Raw genomic sequence first — 14413 nt, forward strand, 5'->3', positions numbered from 1 at the left:
CTCATAGAGGGTTTTTTCACGATTACTTGTTATGGACCCACCGGCCTCTTCCCTTCCAGCTGCCCAGGATGTAGACGGGTTGGGGAATGGTTTTCTCAGAGACAGCAGCCCGCGAAGTGCCATTTCTGGCCGGGGGGCGGAGAGCCGGAGCAGCGGCAGGCGGCAGGAGGGCCGGGCCGGGCCGGGCCGGGCCTCGGCACCGCTCCCATGGCAACGGCCGGGCCGCGCTGCCGCCGCGGCGGAGCCGCCATGGCCTCGCTGGCCGCGGCCGAGCCCCCCGCCCCACGGGCGGCCTCCCGCTCCCCGGGGCTCGGCCCCTCTCGCAGCGGCAGTGAGAGGCGCTCGAACGCTGCGGACCCCGCTCAGGTGAGCTCTGCCGCGGGCAGGGGCACCTCCAGCCCCGGTGCTGGCCCGACCCCTGCCCAGTCCGGCCCGGTCATGCCATATGCCCTGTGCCCTGCCCTGTGCCCTGTCCTGCCCTGTGCCCTGCCCTGCCCTCTGCCTTGTGCCTTGTGCCCTGCCCTGCCTTGTGCCCTGCCCTGTGCCCTGCCCTGCCCTCTGCCTTGTGCCTTGTGCCCTGCCCTGCCCTGTGCCCTGCCCTGTGCCCTGCCAGGCCCTGCTCAGCCCTGCCCTGCCCTGTGCCCTGCCCTGCCCCGTGTCCTGCGCCCAACCCTGCCCGGCCCTGCCCTGCCCTGCCCGGCCCTGCCCTGCCCGGCCCTGCCCTGCCCTGCCCGGCCCTGCCCTGCCCTGTGCCCTGCCAGGCCCTGCTCAGCCCTGCCCTGCCCTCCCCTGCCCTGCCCTGCCCTCCCCTGCCCTGCCCTGTGCCCTGCCAGGCCCTGCTCAGCCCTGCCCTGCCCTCCCCTGCCCTGCCCTCCCCTGCCCTGCCCTGTGCCCTGCCAGGCCCTGCTCAGCCCTGCCCTGCCCTGCCCTGCTCTGTGCCCTGCCCTGCCCCGTGTCCTGCGCCCAACCCTGCCCGGCCCTGCCCTGCCCTGCCCGGCCCTGCCCTGCCCTGTGCCCTGCCAGGCCCTGCTCAGCCCTGCCCTGCCCTCCCCTGCCCTGCCCTCCCCTGCCCTGCCCTGCCCTCCCCTGCCCTGCCCTGTGCCCTGCCAGGCCCTGCTCAGCCCTGCCCTGCCCTGCCCTGCTCTGTGCCCTGCCCTGCCCCGTGTCCTGCGCCCAACCCTGCCCTGCCCTGCCCTGCCCTGCCCTGCCCTGCCCGGCCCTGCCCTGCCAGGCCCTGCTCAGCCCTGCCCTGCTCAGCCCTGCTCTGTGCCCTGCCCTGCCCTGTGCCCTGCACCCTACCCTGCCCGGCCCTGCCCGGCCCTGCCCTGCCCCGTGCCCTGCCCTGCCCTGCCCCGTGCCCTGCCCTGCCCTGTGCCCTGCTCAGCCCGGCCCTGCGTCTTTCTCGGACCTGGAACAAACCCCGATGTGTGTTTGTATTTACCCATCCCTGAGTAAATTCATGTTGGTTTAACGCCACCATTTCACATTTTAAATGCCTTAAAAACAAAATTTAAAAATCGATTTAAAAAAAAAAAAGGTTAAAAAGGTTAAAAGTGTTGCTTTTTCAGGATGCACAGTCGAGGTCAGTGGATTTGAATCACGTCATCGCACTACTCGGAGATTCGGGCTCAGTGAGTAACCCTGCTTCCTTGCTGTCTCTGTTACACACGTGGTAATGGGGTTTTGACAAATTTTTTGTTCAGTAACTTTACCACCCACCCTGAATAAACTCAGATGGGTTTATTATATCCAACACAAGTGGCTGGAGCTACAGAGCACAAAGATGAGTATTTCTTCTGATATTTGAATGCTTCTAAAGATGATAATTGTTATTTTTAAAAATGTTGTCAATTATTGATTTTTGTTTAAAAAATACATAGAGAAAGAGAAGATCACACAGGAACTTAAAAAAAAAGACAAAGGCATGAGCATTCAAAAACTAGACATGCAGAATTTCTAGCATATTTTAGAATTTTAGAGTACTGAAACCTATAGCCGGGAAATAGATGTACATATAATCTTATTAAAAGTATGCCATGAATTTATGTTATTGCCCAAGTTAACTGCTAACAGTTCTCCAGGGAGATGATCTTAAATGAAGGTGAAATATACAAAGGTCAATGTTGAAGAATAAATACAACTACCTACGCATACAGGAGTAGCATCATCTCTCATGGGCTTTCACAGATGATTTTTAGTCTCCACAAGATGATTTGGCAGATTAAACTCACTAAGCCATCAAATAATTTTGATCCAAAATATGGATAATTTATGCTCTTAAACAAGGACCTGATTTAACCTAGCACATTTTAAATTAATGCCCCACAGAGAAGTAGTTATTTCTTACCTCTTCCCCTTTTTTATTACAGAGCTCATATAATAAACTTACTGAATGAAGGAAGACTGCCATATGTTATTGTTTACTGCTTCTGTAGATATAATATGTAGATATGATAAAATTCCTGTAGGATTCTGGGCTTGTAGAGTCCTGAAACAACTTCCTGGCCTGCCTCAAGTTGCAGGTGCTCAGGAGAGCCGAAATGAAAGCTGCACATCAATGACACAGCCTGACATATCCTCACTTCAGTTGTTTTCAGCTTTGGATTTGAAGGCTGTTTCCTAGTGGTGTAGAGCACTCTAAGCCACGTAGATCTACATGCTTACACATTTATGTTGTGTGTAACATAGGTTTGGTCTTCTTAGCTGCTTTACAAAGAATCACAAAGAATTTAAGAGAAAGAGTCAACACGTTTGAACAGGAGTTTTTGAAAGCCTCTTCAGTTACAAGAGAACAGACTTCATACCTAGAAATGAGGGCTTCATCATGGAGTTAATCCTCCTTCAAAGCACTTTGAGAATTTTGTTGTGTCTTGTAAACTTTCAAATCTGGTTTCCATTTTCATTTAAACTTAAAGGGGCATAAACAATCATTTAAGGTTCTTGGGAAAACTGCAATTAAAACCGGTTTTTCATTCTTTTATTTAAGAAAGATTTGGAAGAAGAGCAGCTGAAAACTCTGAAGAAGGTAGTCAAGCATTTTGAAAATGGATTTGTATCCTTTTTGCCACTTTAGAATTCTAAAGTCATGGTGTTTTCTGTATGATAATAGTCTGAGTTTTCAGTAAAGCATTTGATGCTGTACTGTGCTTCCCTGTGGAGAATAGGGATATACATTCTCATCACTGGCCTCCTTGTGTGCACACAGCCAAGGTTGGCAGATTGACAAGATTCTTGGATATTCGATTCATTTGTCACAAATTTCAATAGAAGGTTCTCACCTCTACAGTGGCTGAAAGTGTCCAAAATGTAACTGGTGTATTTTAAACTCAGAACAGAAGAGCATAATAATTGCCACTACCTAAAAAACAGCAGATAAAATAGCAAGATAAAAGAGACTTCCAGTAAGGAGACATTTTAAAGAAAGATGAAGTCAGACTAATTTATCTGAAACCTTTTTTCATATTTACAGTACAAACTGAAAGGTTTCAATAATAAGAAGTACTAAGGAGGGTGTTGGTATGTGGAAAAATGTTATTCATTTCATACAGTTCAGATAACTGCACAGTGATTTAAGGCATCACATTACAACTGAGTTGTGTACTTCAAGGCACTTTCTGTGAGTCATTGGATTGGTAGTAACTTCTCAGTCTCAATTCAGCCTTGATTTTGTGCCTCTACCCTTAAATTAAGTAATCTCCATATGTATTTGGGTCCAGATTTTCAAATTTCAGTTAGTCACTTGGGACTAGAGGAGAAAGCAATTCAAATATCACAAGGCTGTCTCAGAATTTAGGTAGGTAAATCTGACATTGTGATGTAAAAGCTTTTCATCCTCCATTTTTAGAAATTTAGTGCTGAGCATCCAGTGAGTTCAGCTGAGAAGACACCTAAATCAGATTTGCAAAAGTTATACTTATGTAAAAGTAAGGCTGCTTCGAAAAGCTTAAGTATTGACTCACATACTTCTTTTAAAACACCTAACTTTGTAAATATTGGTCTTCTGTTTTCTTGGCTGTGTCTTTGAAGTCTGATGAGCACAGTTTTCAGCTTTTTCTGCTGATTCATAGTGGTACAGATGATTTTATTTCCTTAATTTCACGTTAAAAGCCCCTTAAGGATATTGCACAAATTACTGACATTCTTAACCTGTGTGCAGACAAAATGTATGATCAAGAAGCTTTCACTGAGCCTTTATGTGAACTTATTAAACTGTTTGGGTAAGTACCTCAGCCCCTCTTTTAGAGATTTAAATACTGCTTATTAACAGGTTTATATATTTTCTAAGGAAACTGTCATATTCATGCAGCATTTACCTACAAAGTACCTGTAACTGCAAGGTATCCATTGGATCATCCTTTTTATCAAATGTTTTTTACTTGTGTGCAGTTTCTGGTGACATGGATGAGGTTCCTATTTTAACAGTTCAGTATCTGTGCAGTTAGATGTTACAGAATTCAAAACTGTGTTGTACTGGGCCCCATCTTGCTTGGAAGTGAGGTTCCCCAGGGTTTCTTATTGCCCAAGTCAATCTGGGACTGCTGGCCTCAAAGGATTCGGCAGCTGAGTGGTACTGAGGTGTGTTTTGCTGTTTCAGACAAGCTCTTAAGTGAGTTTAAAAACTTAGGGTGACACAAAGACATTCTAATACCTGAAGGTAAGCATTACAAAATGACAAGCCATATTACAGGGGAGAATGAATGTCAACAGGATTTATATTTATTTTTAAAATGTATTGCATGAACTTTTGGGCATCTTTGTTGTCATACTGTATTTCAAGTAATCTGTAGAATAGAATTTAGGTGTTATCCACACTTGTCAGATGTTTCCTCTTCAATAATTCAGTCAAGTTATTTATGGTATGCTAGTAGCTACAGTTACTCCTGTATTTAATTTCATTTCAGGAGAATAAGGAAGAAAAAAAAAACCTGTGCATAGTAAAACAGATATTCAGATAAATTTTTAGATAGCTTCCTCTCAACCGTTAGGTTTAATAAACACAGAACTTCTCAGCTGAATCTTTTAGTTCCCTCAGCACCCTGACATGTACTGTTTTTCTTTGCTGCCACACAGTGGGGAATGAGTAGGTACATCATGGAGTTTAATTGTCTTTGGTGTTTGCTAGAAGCATGATAAAACTGAGAATGAGTGTATAAAGTCAATAAAATGTATCTGTGAGATTTTTCCTCTTTTAGAGCAGTTCAGCACTAATTGTGGTTTCTGCAATGAATATGTTTTGGAAAATTGCACCCTTGGGTTTTGCTTTAATTTCTGTACTATGGAAATTCAACGACAATTCCCTACTACTTCATATGACAGAGGAGCCTTTTTTAGGATTCAGTTTCAGATACATTAATTTCTCCAGTAAAATAGTAAAATAGTCCAGTCTTTTGTAGCTGCTTCTGTTTACCTGTCTTCTTCCCATTTTCTTTTTTTCCAATGTCTTTTTTCTTCCTCCCCTGCCTCTCCCAGCATTTATTTCATTGTTTGTTCTCTGCTTCCTTTTCCTCTGGTAGTGTTTACAGAGGTAAACTTACTGGAAAGCTGCTTCCACAGTATGTACTGCAGAGACCCTAGCATAACATTGTAATGTTTAGACAGTTTTTAGCACTTACATGTTTATGTCCTGAGTATTTTGAATATGTTATTGAGTATTTATTAATATCCTGTTTTTAAAAAGAAATTTGTTATTGTGCTATTTGGAGTCCATTTATTGGGTTTACTTTTATCCATTTCAAGAAGTCTTGCCCAGAGATAGGATCCCTTTTTTCCACCTCTGCACATGTCTATGCATAGCCTAGCTCTGTAATAGCCTGATAGTGCCTAGGTTCTAGGATTTAGTCTTCCACATTTAAATTACATTTGTTTATTCATCATGTCTTGTTGCATCATATTTGAATTATTAAAATATTATCTATGAACATGTGCCACTAATTACCAACATGTAATTGCAGATTATGAAGCTTTCAGTGTAGAATCAGCATTGCAAAGAGTGCATTCATCCTAGAAAATGTGTCCTTATCTGAAAAACTTGTCAAGGAAGAAGAGAAGAGCTACTGAACTTTTCTGGTGACTTCATTAACTATTACATAGTTGTAATATTTTTAATTTCATTTTGCAGGTTACCATTTCAAAAAAGGAAATCATCTGATGAAGCAAACTATTCCGTTGAAGTTTCACAATCCATTACACAACTGGGTGAGTGTAACCTGATACGCCACAATAAAATTATTATTATGCCACAATAAAATCAACTGTATTATTAGCATGATTTTAATTTACTGTTACTCCTTAGTAAATGGAGGTAATTTCTTTAAATTATTCATTCAATCCTCTGTGTTTTTTCATGTTAGAGACAATTTTTACTTTGCTCTGCAGCTAACCTGAAGATTAGCCTGCAGAATTACCTATTTGCCAATGTCAAAAGCTACATGAGAAAATGTTATCAGTGCACATGAAGAAGTAAACGTGTATCTAGCCTGTTCCATTTCATTTTGATCTGAGAAACGGGGGTGTCACTGTAAACACTGAAACCTGGGATGCCAGGAACATATATCCTTCCTGCTTCTATGCTCTTTTTATTTCATATCATATCTGCTTAGAAGAGTTTCTAATGGCTTGGTAGTGATGACAGCAGCTTAGTGTTAGTAGCTTTCCTCAGAATTCCCCAACTTCTGGAATACCATGCAGTGCTGTAGAAGTGTCTGTAGCCATAAAGCAGAGAAGGTAACTTTTTGATTAAACTTAGGCTACTCTTCTAAGATGCCTTTGTCATCTCCAGTGTGGGAGTCACTGCCTCTTGAATATTTTGTAATGAAACTTTGCATGCAATTACAAATTTGTAGGTAATAATAAGTGCTGTAAAAAGAAGAACACTGTGTTAAGAATACTTTCTAAGAAGTTATAAAGTCTGTTAATTACATTTATTTCTCTTTCTGACAGGTTACTTGATGAGCATACAAAGCTCTCAGGTTAGAATACAAATCTGTAAGAGTGTTGTTAATTTTTTTAATACGGAGCTACCAGGAAAACTACTTTCAGGTAAAGCAGGGTGTTTTTATTTTTTAATGATCCCAACTATTTTGAAATGCCTCTTTTAATTAGCTATTTATTAGTTTTTCTTTATAACTATGGTTACTGTATCTCATATATTAAATATATAACATTGGCAAATACATAATTACCATATTTTTATAGAGGTGCATATTCTAAATCTGAAATAAGTTCATCAATGTACAAGGAATTAATTATTGCACTTACAAAATTATCATTAAATAGCATCCAGAAAATGTGAAGTGATACAAGATCTCTGAAATCTGGGTAATGGAGGGGAAAAAAAAGTAGTTAGGATCAGAATTATAAGAAGGGAAATGTAGTTTTCAGGTTTTTATATGTAGCCTGGAAAGAAGCAGCTTTGCTTTCACTTGTGTTGTGAGGGATAGATCTGAATCCATTTAAATTTGATTGAGTTCATATTATATGGACACCTTTGACCATGGGTTTGAATAAATGGTGTGACTTATCTCTGCAGAAGGAGGCATGATCAGAATCCACCATTATATAATCCCTTTGACTCTTAGGATGGTGCCAGAGACTGTGGTCAGGTGAAGTCAGTCATGGATCCCTCCCAGAGGGGCACAGCATCCTGTGCTCTGAGACCACACTGTCTCTATAGGCAGCCAACCTCGAGTCAATATTGCCACAGTGTGGCTCGGGAGGGCAGGTCAAGGAGCATGCTTGATGTCACTGTGCTCCCCTGCTGTATTTCTGCAGTGGGGCACTAATCCTGTGCCCTTTTACAAGTTTTCATCTATTTTAGGAGGCCTAAAGAAGCTGCTGCTACTACAACACTTTCAAAATTCTACAAATGGAAAAGCATGCAAATCTGTTTTGACCTTGCAAACAAGACTCAAATCCTGCATGTAGCTATGTGTGCATTTAGTTCTGTATCTGTAAATAATTCCATCAGGATAAATGAATGTTATTGAGCAATTTTGTTTTTCTTCTTCCAATTTAGAAAATAGGATATGTTATCTTGAAATGAAGAATGTGTTTCAGTCTGATTTTTTAAGTCAAATATTTCATTTCGAAGCATATATGTACATCTTGCCAAAGTCTGACCCTGCAGAGTTCTCTTATCTGTAAAGTAATATCAACTTTGAGCCTATCAGAGTGTGTGCTTAGTTAAACTTCATTTCACCATGTGAATTATCTGTATTTATCAATTTGTACTTTATGAAATTTTATATATATATATATATATATATATATATATATATAGTGTGTATATACACATATATATGTATTTAAGCTGCTTAAAATAAGCTTTGCTTTCGTGAGTTATCATAATATGAGAATAAATATGAATTTATTTTCTCCATGCTTCACCTTCCCCATAATTTAGCAATGAAATACAGATTTGCATATGCATGGACAAAAGTAAAAACGTTGACACATTAGAAAGTCAAGCTTGTAAATCAAAGTTTGGATTCACCTATTTTAAGTAATATGATGATAGAATGCAATAATTCTCTAGTCAACAGACTACTGAAGAGAACTAGGTTACTGATGACTGAAGAAAGTTTTTCACTTCTATAGCCCTGCTTTTACTTTCATTGTCTAAATTCTAAGCAAGTAATTTGTTTCTATAGCATTGAAATCTGCTTGAGGGTGAGTCAGTTGGATGTTTTATAGGCACTATTCAGATATAAGAAAAGCAGCTCTTGTGTATTGGATTGTTTTTCTTAACTGCTTGAAATATGATACGTGATTTTCAATCCTTTCAGTATGAACAGTTTATGAAGTAATCAAAATTCTGGGGTTTTACTGCATTTAATTTTACTGCAATTTACTGCATTTTAATTAAAGCTACTGTATGTACAGGTTACCAGCCAACAAGTCCAAACTATAAAATCCGGATGGCTGAAATAGGAGGATTAGCAGAAATTCTTGTTTTGTCACTAACATTAGTTGAAAATCAACTTACTGAGAAGTTGTGGGTACTTAAAGCTCTCCAGCATCTTTCCATCTCTGGTTAGTACAAACTGTTCTTTCAATAATCTTATTACCATTGATCTTGATAATTTGTTCTTTGAACATGCCTGAAACAATTACTGACCTATAGAGAATTAATTACTGTGATTTACATAATTTCAGGAGAAAGTTGTGAACAAATGGTGAACGTCCAAGGAGCCAGGAGGCTTTGTTTGTGTCTGAATGGTGCTGATCCCTCAGGACAGCTGCTGTTCCGTTCCTCAGATATCTTATGGAACCTGCTAGAAAAAGTCTCAAAAGAAGAAGTTGTTAATCAACTCAGAAGCTTGGAATGTGTACAGTAAGTACAGGGAGCATTTAATGCATTACTTTTGTCATTGTGGAGACATCTGGAGCATTCTGTTGTGTAGCATTTTGTTGGAAATTAACTGATAGAAATGCAAATGGATCTCTGATTAGATCCTCGTTAAGATTTCATTATTAAGATAGTAGTTGCTGTTACAGGGCAAGAGCAAGGTGCTCTGCTGCATAGTGCAGGAGGAATAGCTCTATCTATTGCTTTGTACAATAGAAGAGTTAAGTGCATCATTTTGAAGCTCCCACATTAGGCATAACAGGCCAGTATTTCTTCACTATTGAAGTGCTGATGTTACAAAATTACAAGGAATTTCTATGCCATGATATACAAGTTTTATTTCTAGATCCTCTTCTGGAGTAAATAACAGGTTCTTCCTTAGTGAGTTAGACTGTTTTAACTATTTAAGATTAGGCTATTCCTTCTCAATAATCGTTGAGCAATGTCCCATTCCACATTTAGTAAATACTGTGTCTTTATATTAATTAGTTAAAACACAAACAGTGGAAGATGCAATTTTTACTATATGCATCTTGCATCTACGAATAAATGGGATGTCTGGTGGTACCCAAATGAATCCACTTCATAATAAAGTTCATAATAAAGTTTTAAGCTTTTTCTCTTGTAGTTAAACCCCAAGGCTTTGAAAAGTATGATGCTGAATGAGGATTCATATATGTGGAGCTGTCCAACATTAGAATATCAAAGAAAAAGGTAAAATGCATTTCTTTTTCTTTTAAGTGCTTTGAAAGAAACGTTTGTAGAGCTCGTGTGTGGCTTCCGGCACTGCGATCACCAGCTGCGGAATGACCTCTTGGTGATTGCCACCTTACTAGCTGAAAGCCCTGCAGTACCTCTGATCGTAAGTATTTAGAGTTGTATTCCAGACACTAATACCTTCTTCTTTGCTTTTATAAGCTTGGTATTCTCCCCCATTTGGGTTCTAACATTTATTTCTCCTGTGTCTCCAGTGCTTTTTTCTTTCTTGGATTTGCTGAGCAAGAAAACTTTTTTTCTTTCTGTAGTTGTCTTTACCTCAAAGAGACTTAAAATCTGTAGGTAATTAGCCCAGAATACTATCAACCTTATTTAATTCTTAGAAAATCACATTAACATTATCTATGTGCAAAATTTAATGTTAATTCTTGTATTCTTGTATGGATTCTTGAATATGCCATTCTCCTAAAAAGAGTTTTACACTAAATCTCATTTTTTTGTTTGAAGATGTAACCTATATTCAGATGACTGAAATCCAATGTGTGCCTCATAACTGGGAACAAGAGGGATGTGCAAAAATCAGCTCAGGAGCTCTAAGATTCTGAGAAAATAATTAGGTCCAGTTAATAAGAGGCACATAAATTCTTTTAAAGACTACATCACATAATGCACTACCATGACTTGCCTGAAATGTAGATGACTCATTCTTTTGTAACATTCCAGAATTTTTATGAGAAACTTGCAGAGAAATTAACTTTATATAGAGGTTAATATTGCTTTAGTCTCTTGTTACATTTGAGATTTACAGGTTCAAATGAAGTTGGGACATACAGACTGAATAATTAAGCAATCAGATCCCTGTGGATTAATTGGCTGTTCAGGAATATATTACTTTCCTGTTGAAGAGAAGTTTACCAATTGGCTGTATTACTAAATGAAGATTCCAGACTTTTCATTCAAGCTTGTCATTTAACACCAACTAGTATGAAATGTCTGTTATACAATTGCAGCAACATATTGAATATCTAAAACATTCAAATTGTTTATCTGGCTGTAGAAACAGGGCATTTTATTCCTACAAAGTAAGTAAACCAGATATGTATTTTTAATTCCGTATAATAAAAGGAAGAAAAATTGTTTCTATGCAAAGAAAATATTAAAATAATTTTTAATTTAGGTTTTTTACTCTCAGCCTGCCTAGAGATTTTACAAGGTATAAATATAAGGTGGAAAAAACATTAACATTACTATTTAATACTGCCTTACAGATAATACTATAGCAATTTGCTTCAGAATGTTCCCTTTTCTTCTTAATATACTATCCAAGCAACTTCAGAGAAGTTAGTCTTATATAGTTCACAAATCTGCACGGGAGTCTGAACTTTTGAAAAGGAAAAGTTTTCTCATCACAAGCAAACTGTAAAATTTATGTAGAGTTCATATTGATATCATTATCTTTGTGTTAGGAAAAAACCTGTTTGCTAATTGCTTACCTCAGAAACAACTCTCCTTTGCCTCTAATGTGCTGCAGAGACACCTCCTGGCTTTGGTCCTATCCATAGTTATATTAGACATTATTGTCCTTCTGTTAGCTCTCTGGGAGCTGTGATTTACAAGATTTTATTTCTGAGCTTTTCATATGTAGTATTGTTAAATTCTTCTTCCCCATACATGCAGTTTTCATAGGTACTGATGACCCTGATGTAAAACATGACCAAATGCATTTTAACAAACAGCTCTAAAAACACTGAGAATATTTTTTGTGTTAGATTATAGTAGTGAATACAAATGTTTGGGACTTCCCCACAGAAGTTCAGACTTGTACTGAATGAAGCATGGGTTTAACTAATTGTACCCTTAGGACTGCAGTTAGTTATTGTTGTATAATGTCCAAATGGTTGTTCAATTCTTTGATAAAATTCTGTTTATTCTGCCATAGGATACATTAAATTCTGTGTTCTGAAGAAAAAAGTCATGCCAAAATTAAATCATAAGTCTTAATTTCACTGCAATTTAATTAATGTGTGTTTTTTGAATGCCTATTAGGAAAGTGGATTTGCAAACATCTTAATAGTACTTGCAACATGTACTGAAGGTAAGAGATTCCGTAGTGCATAATTACACAGTTTTTGCTTTTAATTATGATTTTTTTTGTAACTTATCTACCATTTCCATCATAGTTAAACTTCCCAATCCTTTGGTAAAAGGTTTTAAACTTACCTATTCCTACGAGGATTTTGAGATGAAGAAGTTACTATTTAATATAATAGGAATCTTATCTAAAGACCCATCTTCTGCGCAGGTGAGTTGTAACAGAACAGAAATTTTTATTTTTTTTTTTAAAGAAAAAAGAATCATGAGAATATTACTTATCTCTCCATCTACCATAGTACAGTACACTGAAATTCTCTGTTCTCCAAATTAGGAATTAATACATAGCTTCAGACCAAGCCCTGCTGTTGAAAAGTAGCATACAATTTCTATTTTAGAAAGTTACAAACTTAGACCATGCTAGGGAAATTGCTGACAAGTGACTGCAGAGCATTGTTGAAATACACCTGAAGAATATAATAAAATTTAGCAAACCACAATCTCTGGGAAAGCTACAGAATATAAAAAGAGTTTGCCTGTACTTGTAGCATTCATGACATATTTTCTCAATTAAAAATTAATTTTGTTATTGTAGGACAGATAAAGTTGACTCACCCTTTAGATTTTTCTTATTTGCATGTGAAACCTGTAAACTGTCTTTTTCTTTGTCTGGACTCTGCAGCTCTTCAGTGAAAATCATGTGATCCCAGCTTTGCTTTATTATGTAAAACAAAATCAAAGGTCTGCATTTCCTGACTGGTCTGCTGCCCAATATGAAGAATTACAGCTTCATGCACTTGCTGTTTTAGCTTCAGTGGCTCCTGTGTTAGTAGACAAATATTTGTCCTGCCAAGCGAATACTCTTCTCCTTGTGTTTCTAGAATGGTGTATAAGCCAAGGTCAGTGGGTTCTCATGGCTTTCACACACAGGTAACCTCAAAACAGTTCAGCTGAACCTACTTTCCTTAACAGGAAAGGAAAATGTAAAACTCATGATGTCAGAATGGTTCTTTTTCATAGGCCACCTAAGAAACAAATGTTTCCAAAAAACAACAAACCTTTTTTTTCCTACTGAAGGATGAGCTGGTGCCCCTCTCCCTGTGTACCACTATATTGATATTCCTTCAGACAAACACCTCTGTTGTCTGTGTTTTAAGTGAGCCAGGCCCTTCCCTTGTGGCAAGAAGTCCAAGCAGGAATTCCTGCCATGAGACAGGACATGTTAACTCAGAGTCGTACATGGTGAGACAGGTTCCAGACTACAGCTGGCTTCTGGGCATCAGATAAGAGTGTGGGCTAAGCAAAGATAGAACTAAGTGCACTCAGTGTTCCTGCCCAGATTTCTAAGGATAGGTATGTTTCATCCTAAAATTGGTATGTCTTCCTAGCTCTCCTAAGAAATTTCCTAAGAAATTTTTAATTGGGTTGAATGGAGATCAAAAGGTGGATATTAAATGTCATACCAAACATAACATTTTGAGTTTGTAAAACTGCTCATGAACCTAGTAAGGGTAAAAAATGTGTAATAATTTTAAATGTTCACCAAAATGTTACCTTTCTTATGCATGTAAAAAGTGTAGTGCTAAACAAAAAGGCTTATTACTAGATGGTTTTAAACAAGAATAATTTCTAACTTCAGCACGGTTTGGGGGTTTTTGTTGTTGTGTTTTGGGTTTCTTGGGGTTTGTTTTGTTTTGTTTTTATTTTTTCTGAGCACATTCTTCTGAACATAGATTGTGTGCCAAAACCAGTATTGGTTGTGATTGCTCCACAGATCCTTTCTTTGGTCGAGGTAACAGTTTCCATGGAACAGGCGGTCGCGGCACCAAACTCGCGCAAATGCGCTACAGCCTTCGAGTTCTGAGATCTGTTGTGGCCCTTTATAATGATGCTGTGAACAGTAACTTGTGTGACCAGGGAGCAATTAGCCAGCTACTGGGTAAAGCACAGTTTGTATTGCTGTTCTTTAAATAGTACATTTCTGTTGACACTGAGAATGTTCATGTGTTTTTGTGTGCTGTGTTTTTAGTGTGTCCTTCAACAGCTGAAAAACTAAAAAATCCTCAGCCAATTAATCCAAGATGTAACTGATTTGATGTTAATTTTTTTTTCATCTCAATACACATGGAATGAGATAAGCAAACCAGACAGTTTTAAAAGTCTAGATGTTTAATTTCAGAGCAAAAGCTGCCCCTTCTCACTTTATGTTACTGCATTTGGAAGATCTTGTTTTTGTTGTGGCAGTCCCCAGAAACTCCA

General features: G+C 38.9%; 1 protein-coding gene across 1 annotated transcript in view; it reads left to right on the forward strand.

Annotated features, from left to right (window-relative positions):
• Nucleotides 1–249: 249 nt before the first annotated feature.
• The window catches only part of CFAP69 (cilia and flagella associated protein 69), a 37193-nt gene continuing 23029 nt past the window's right edge, over nt 250–14413 (forward strand). Inside the window, exons 1-13 of the mRNA XM_059479869.1 lie at nt 250–366; nt 1538–1631; nt 2991–3052; nt 4108–4217; nt 6119–6195; nt 6940–7038; nt 8881–9030; nt 9154–9331; nt 10088–10208; nt 12110–12158; nt 12244–12365; nt 12837–13053; nt 13929–14093. Coding sequence (XP_059335852.1) covers nt 250–366; nt 1538–1631; nt 2991–3052; nt 4108–4217; nt 6119–6195; nt 6940–7038; nt 8881–9030; nt 9154–9331; nt 10088–10208; nt 12110–12158; nt 12244–12365; nt 12837–13053; nt 13929–14093 — 1561 coding nt within the window. The remainder of the gene's footprint in view (nt 367–1537; nt 1632–2990; nt 3053–4107; nt 4218–6118; nt 6196–6939; nt 7039–8880; nt 9031–9153; nt 9332–10087; nt 10209–12109; nt 12159–12243; nt 12366–12836; nt 13054–13928; nt 14094–14413) is intronic.

The sequence above is a fragment of the Ammospiza nelsoni genome, chromosome 1 (genome assembly GCF_027579445.1).
Source record: "Ammospiza nelsoni isolate bAmmNel1 chromosome 1, bAmmNel1.pri, whole genome shotgun sequence".
Lineage (NCBI taxonomy): Eukaryota > Metazoa > Chordata > Aves > Passeriformes > Passerellidae > Ammospiza > Ammospiza nelsoni.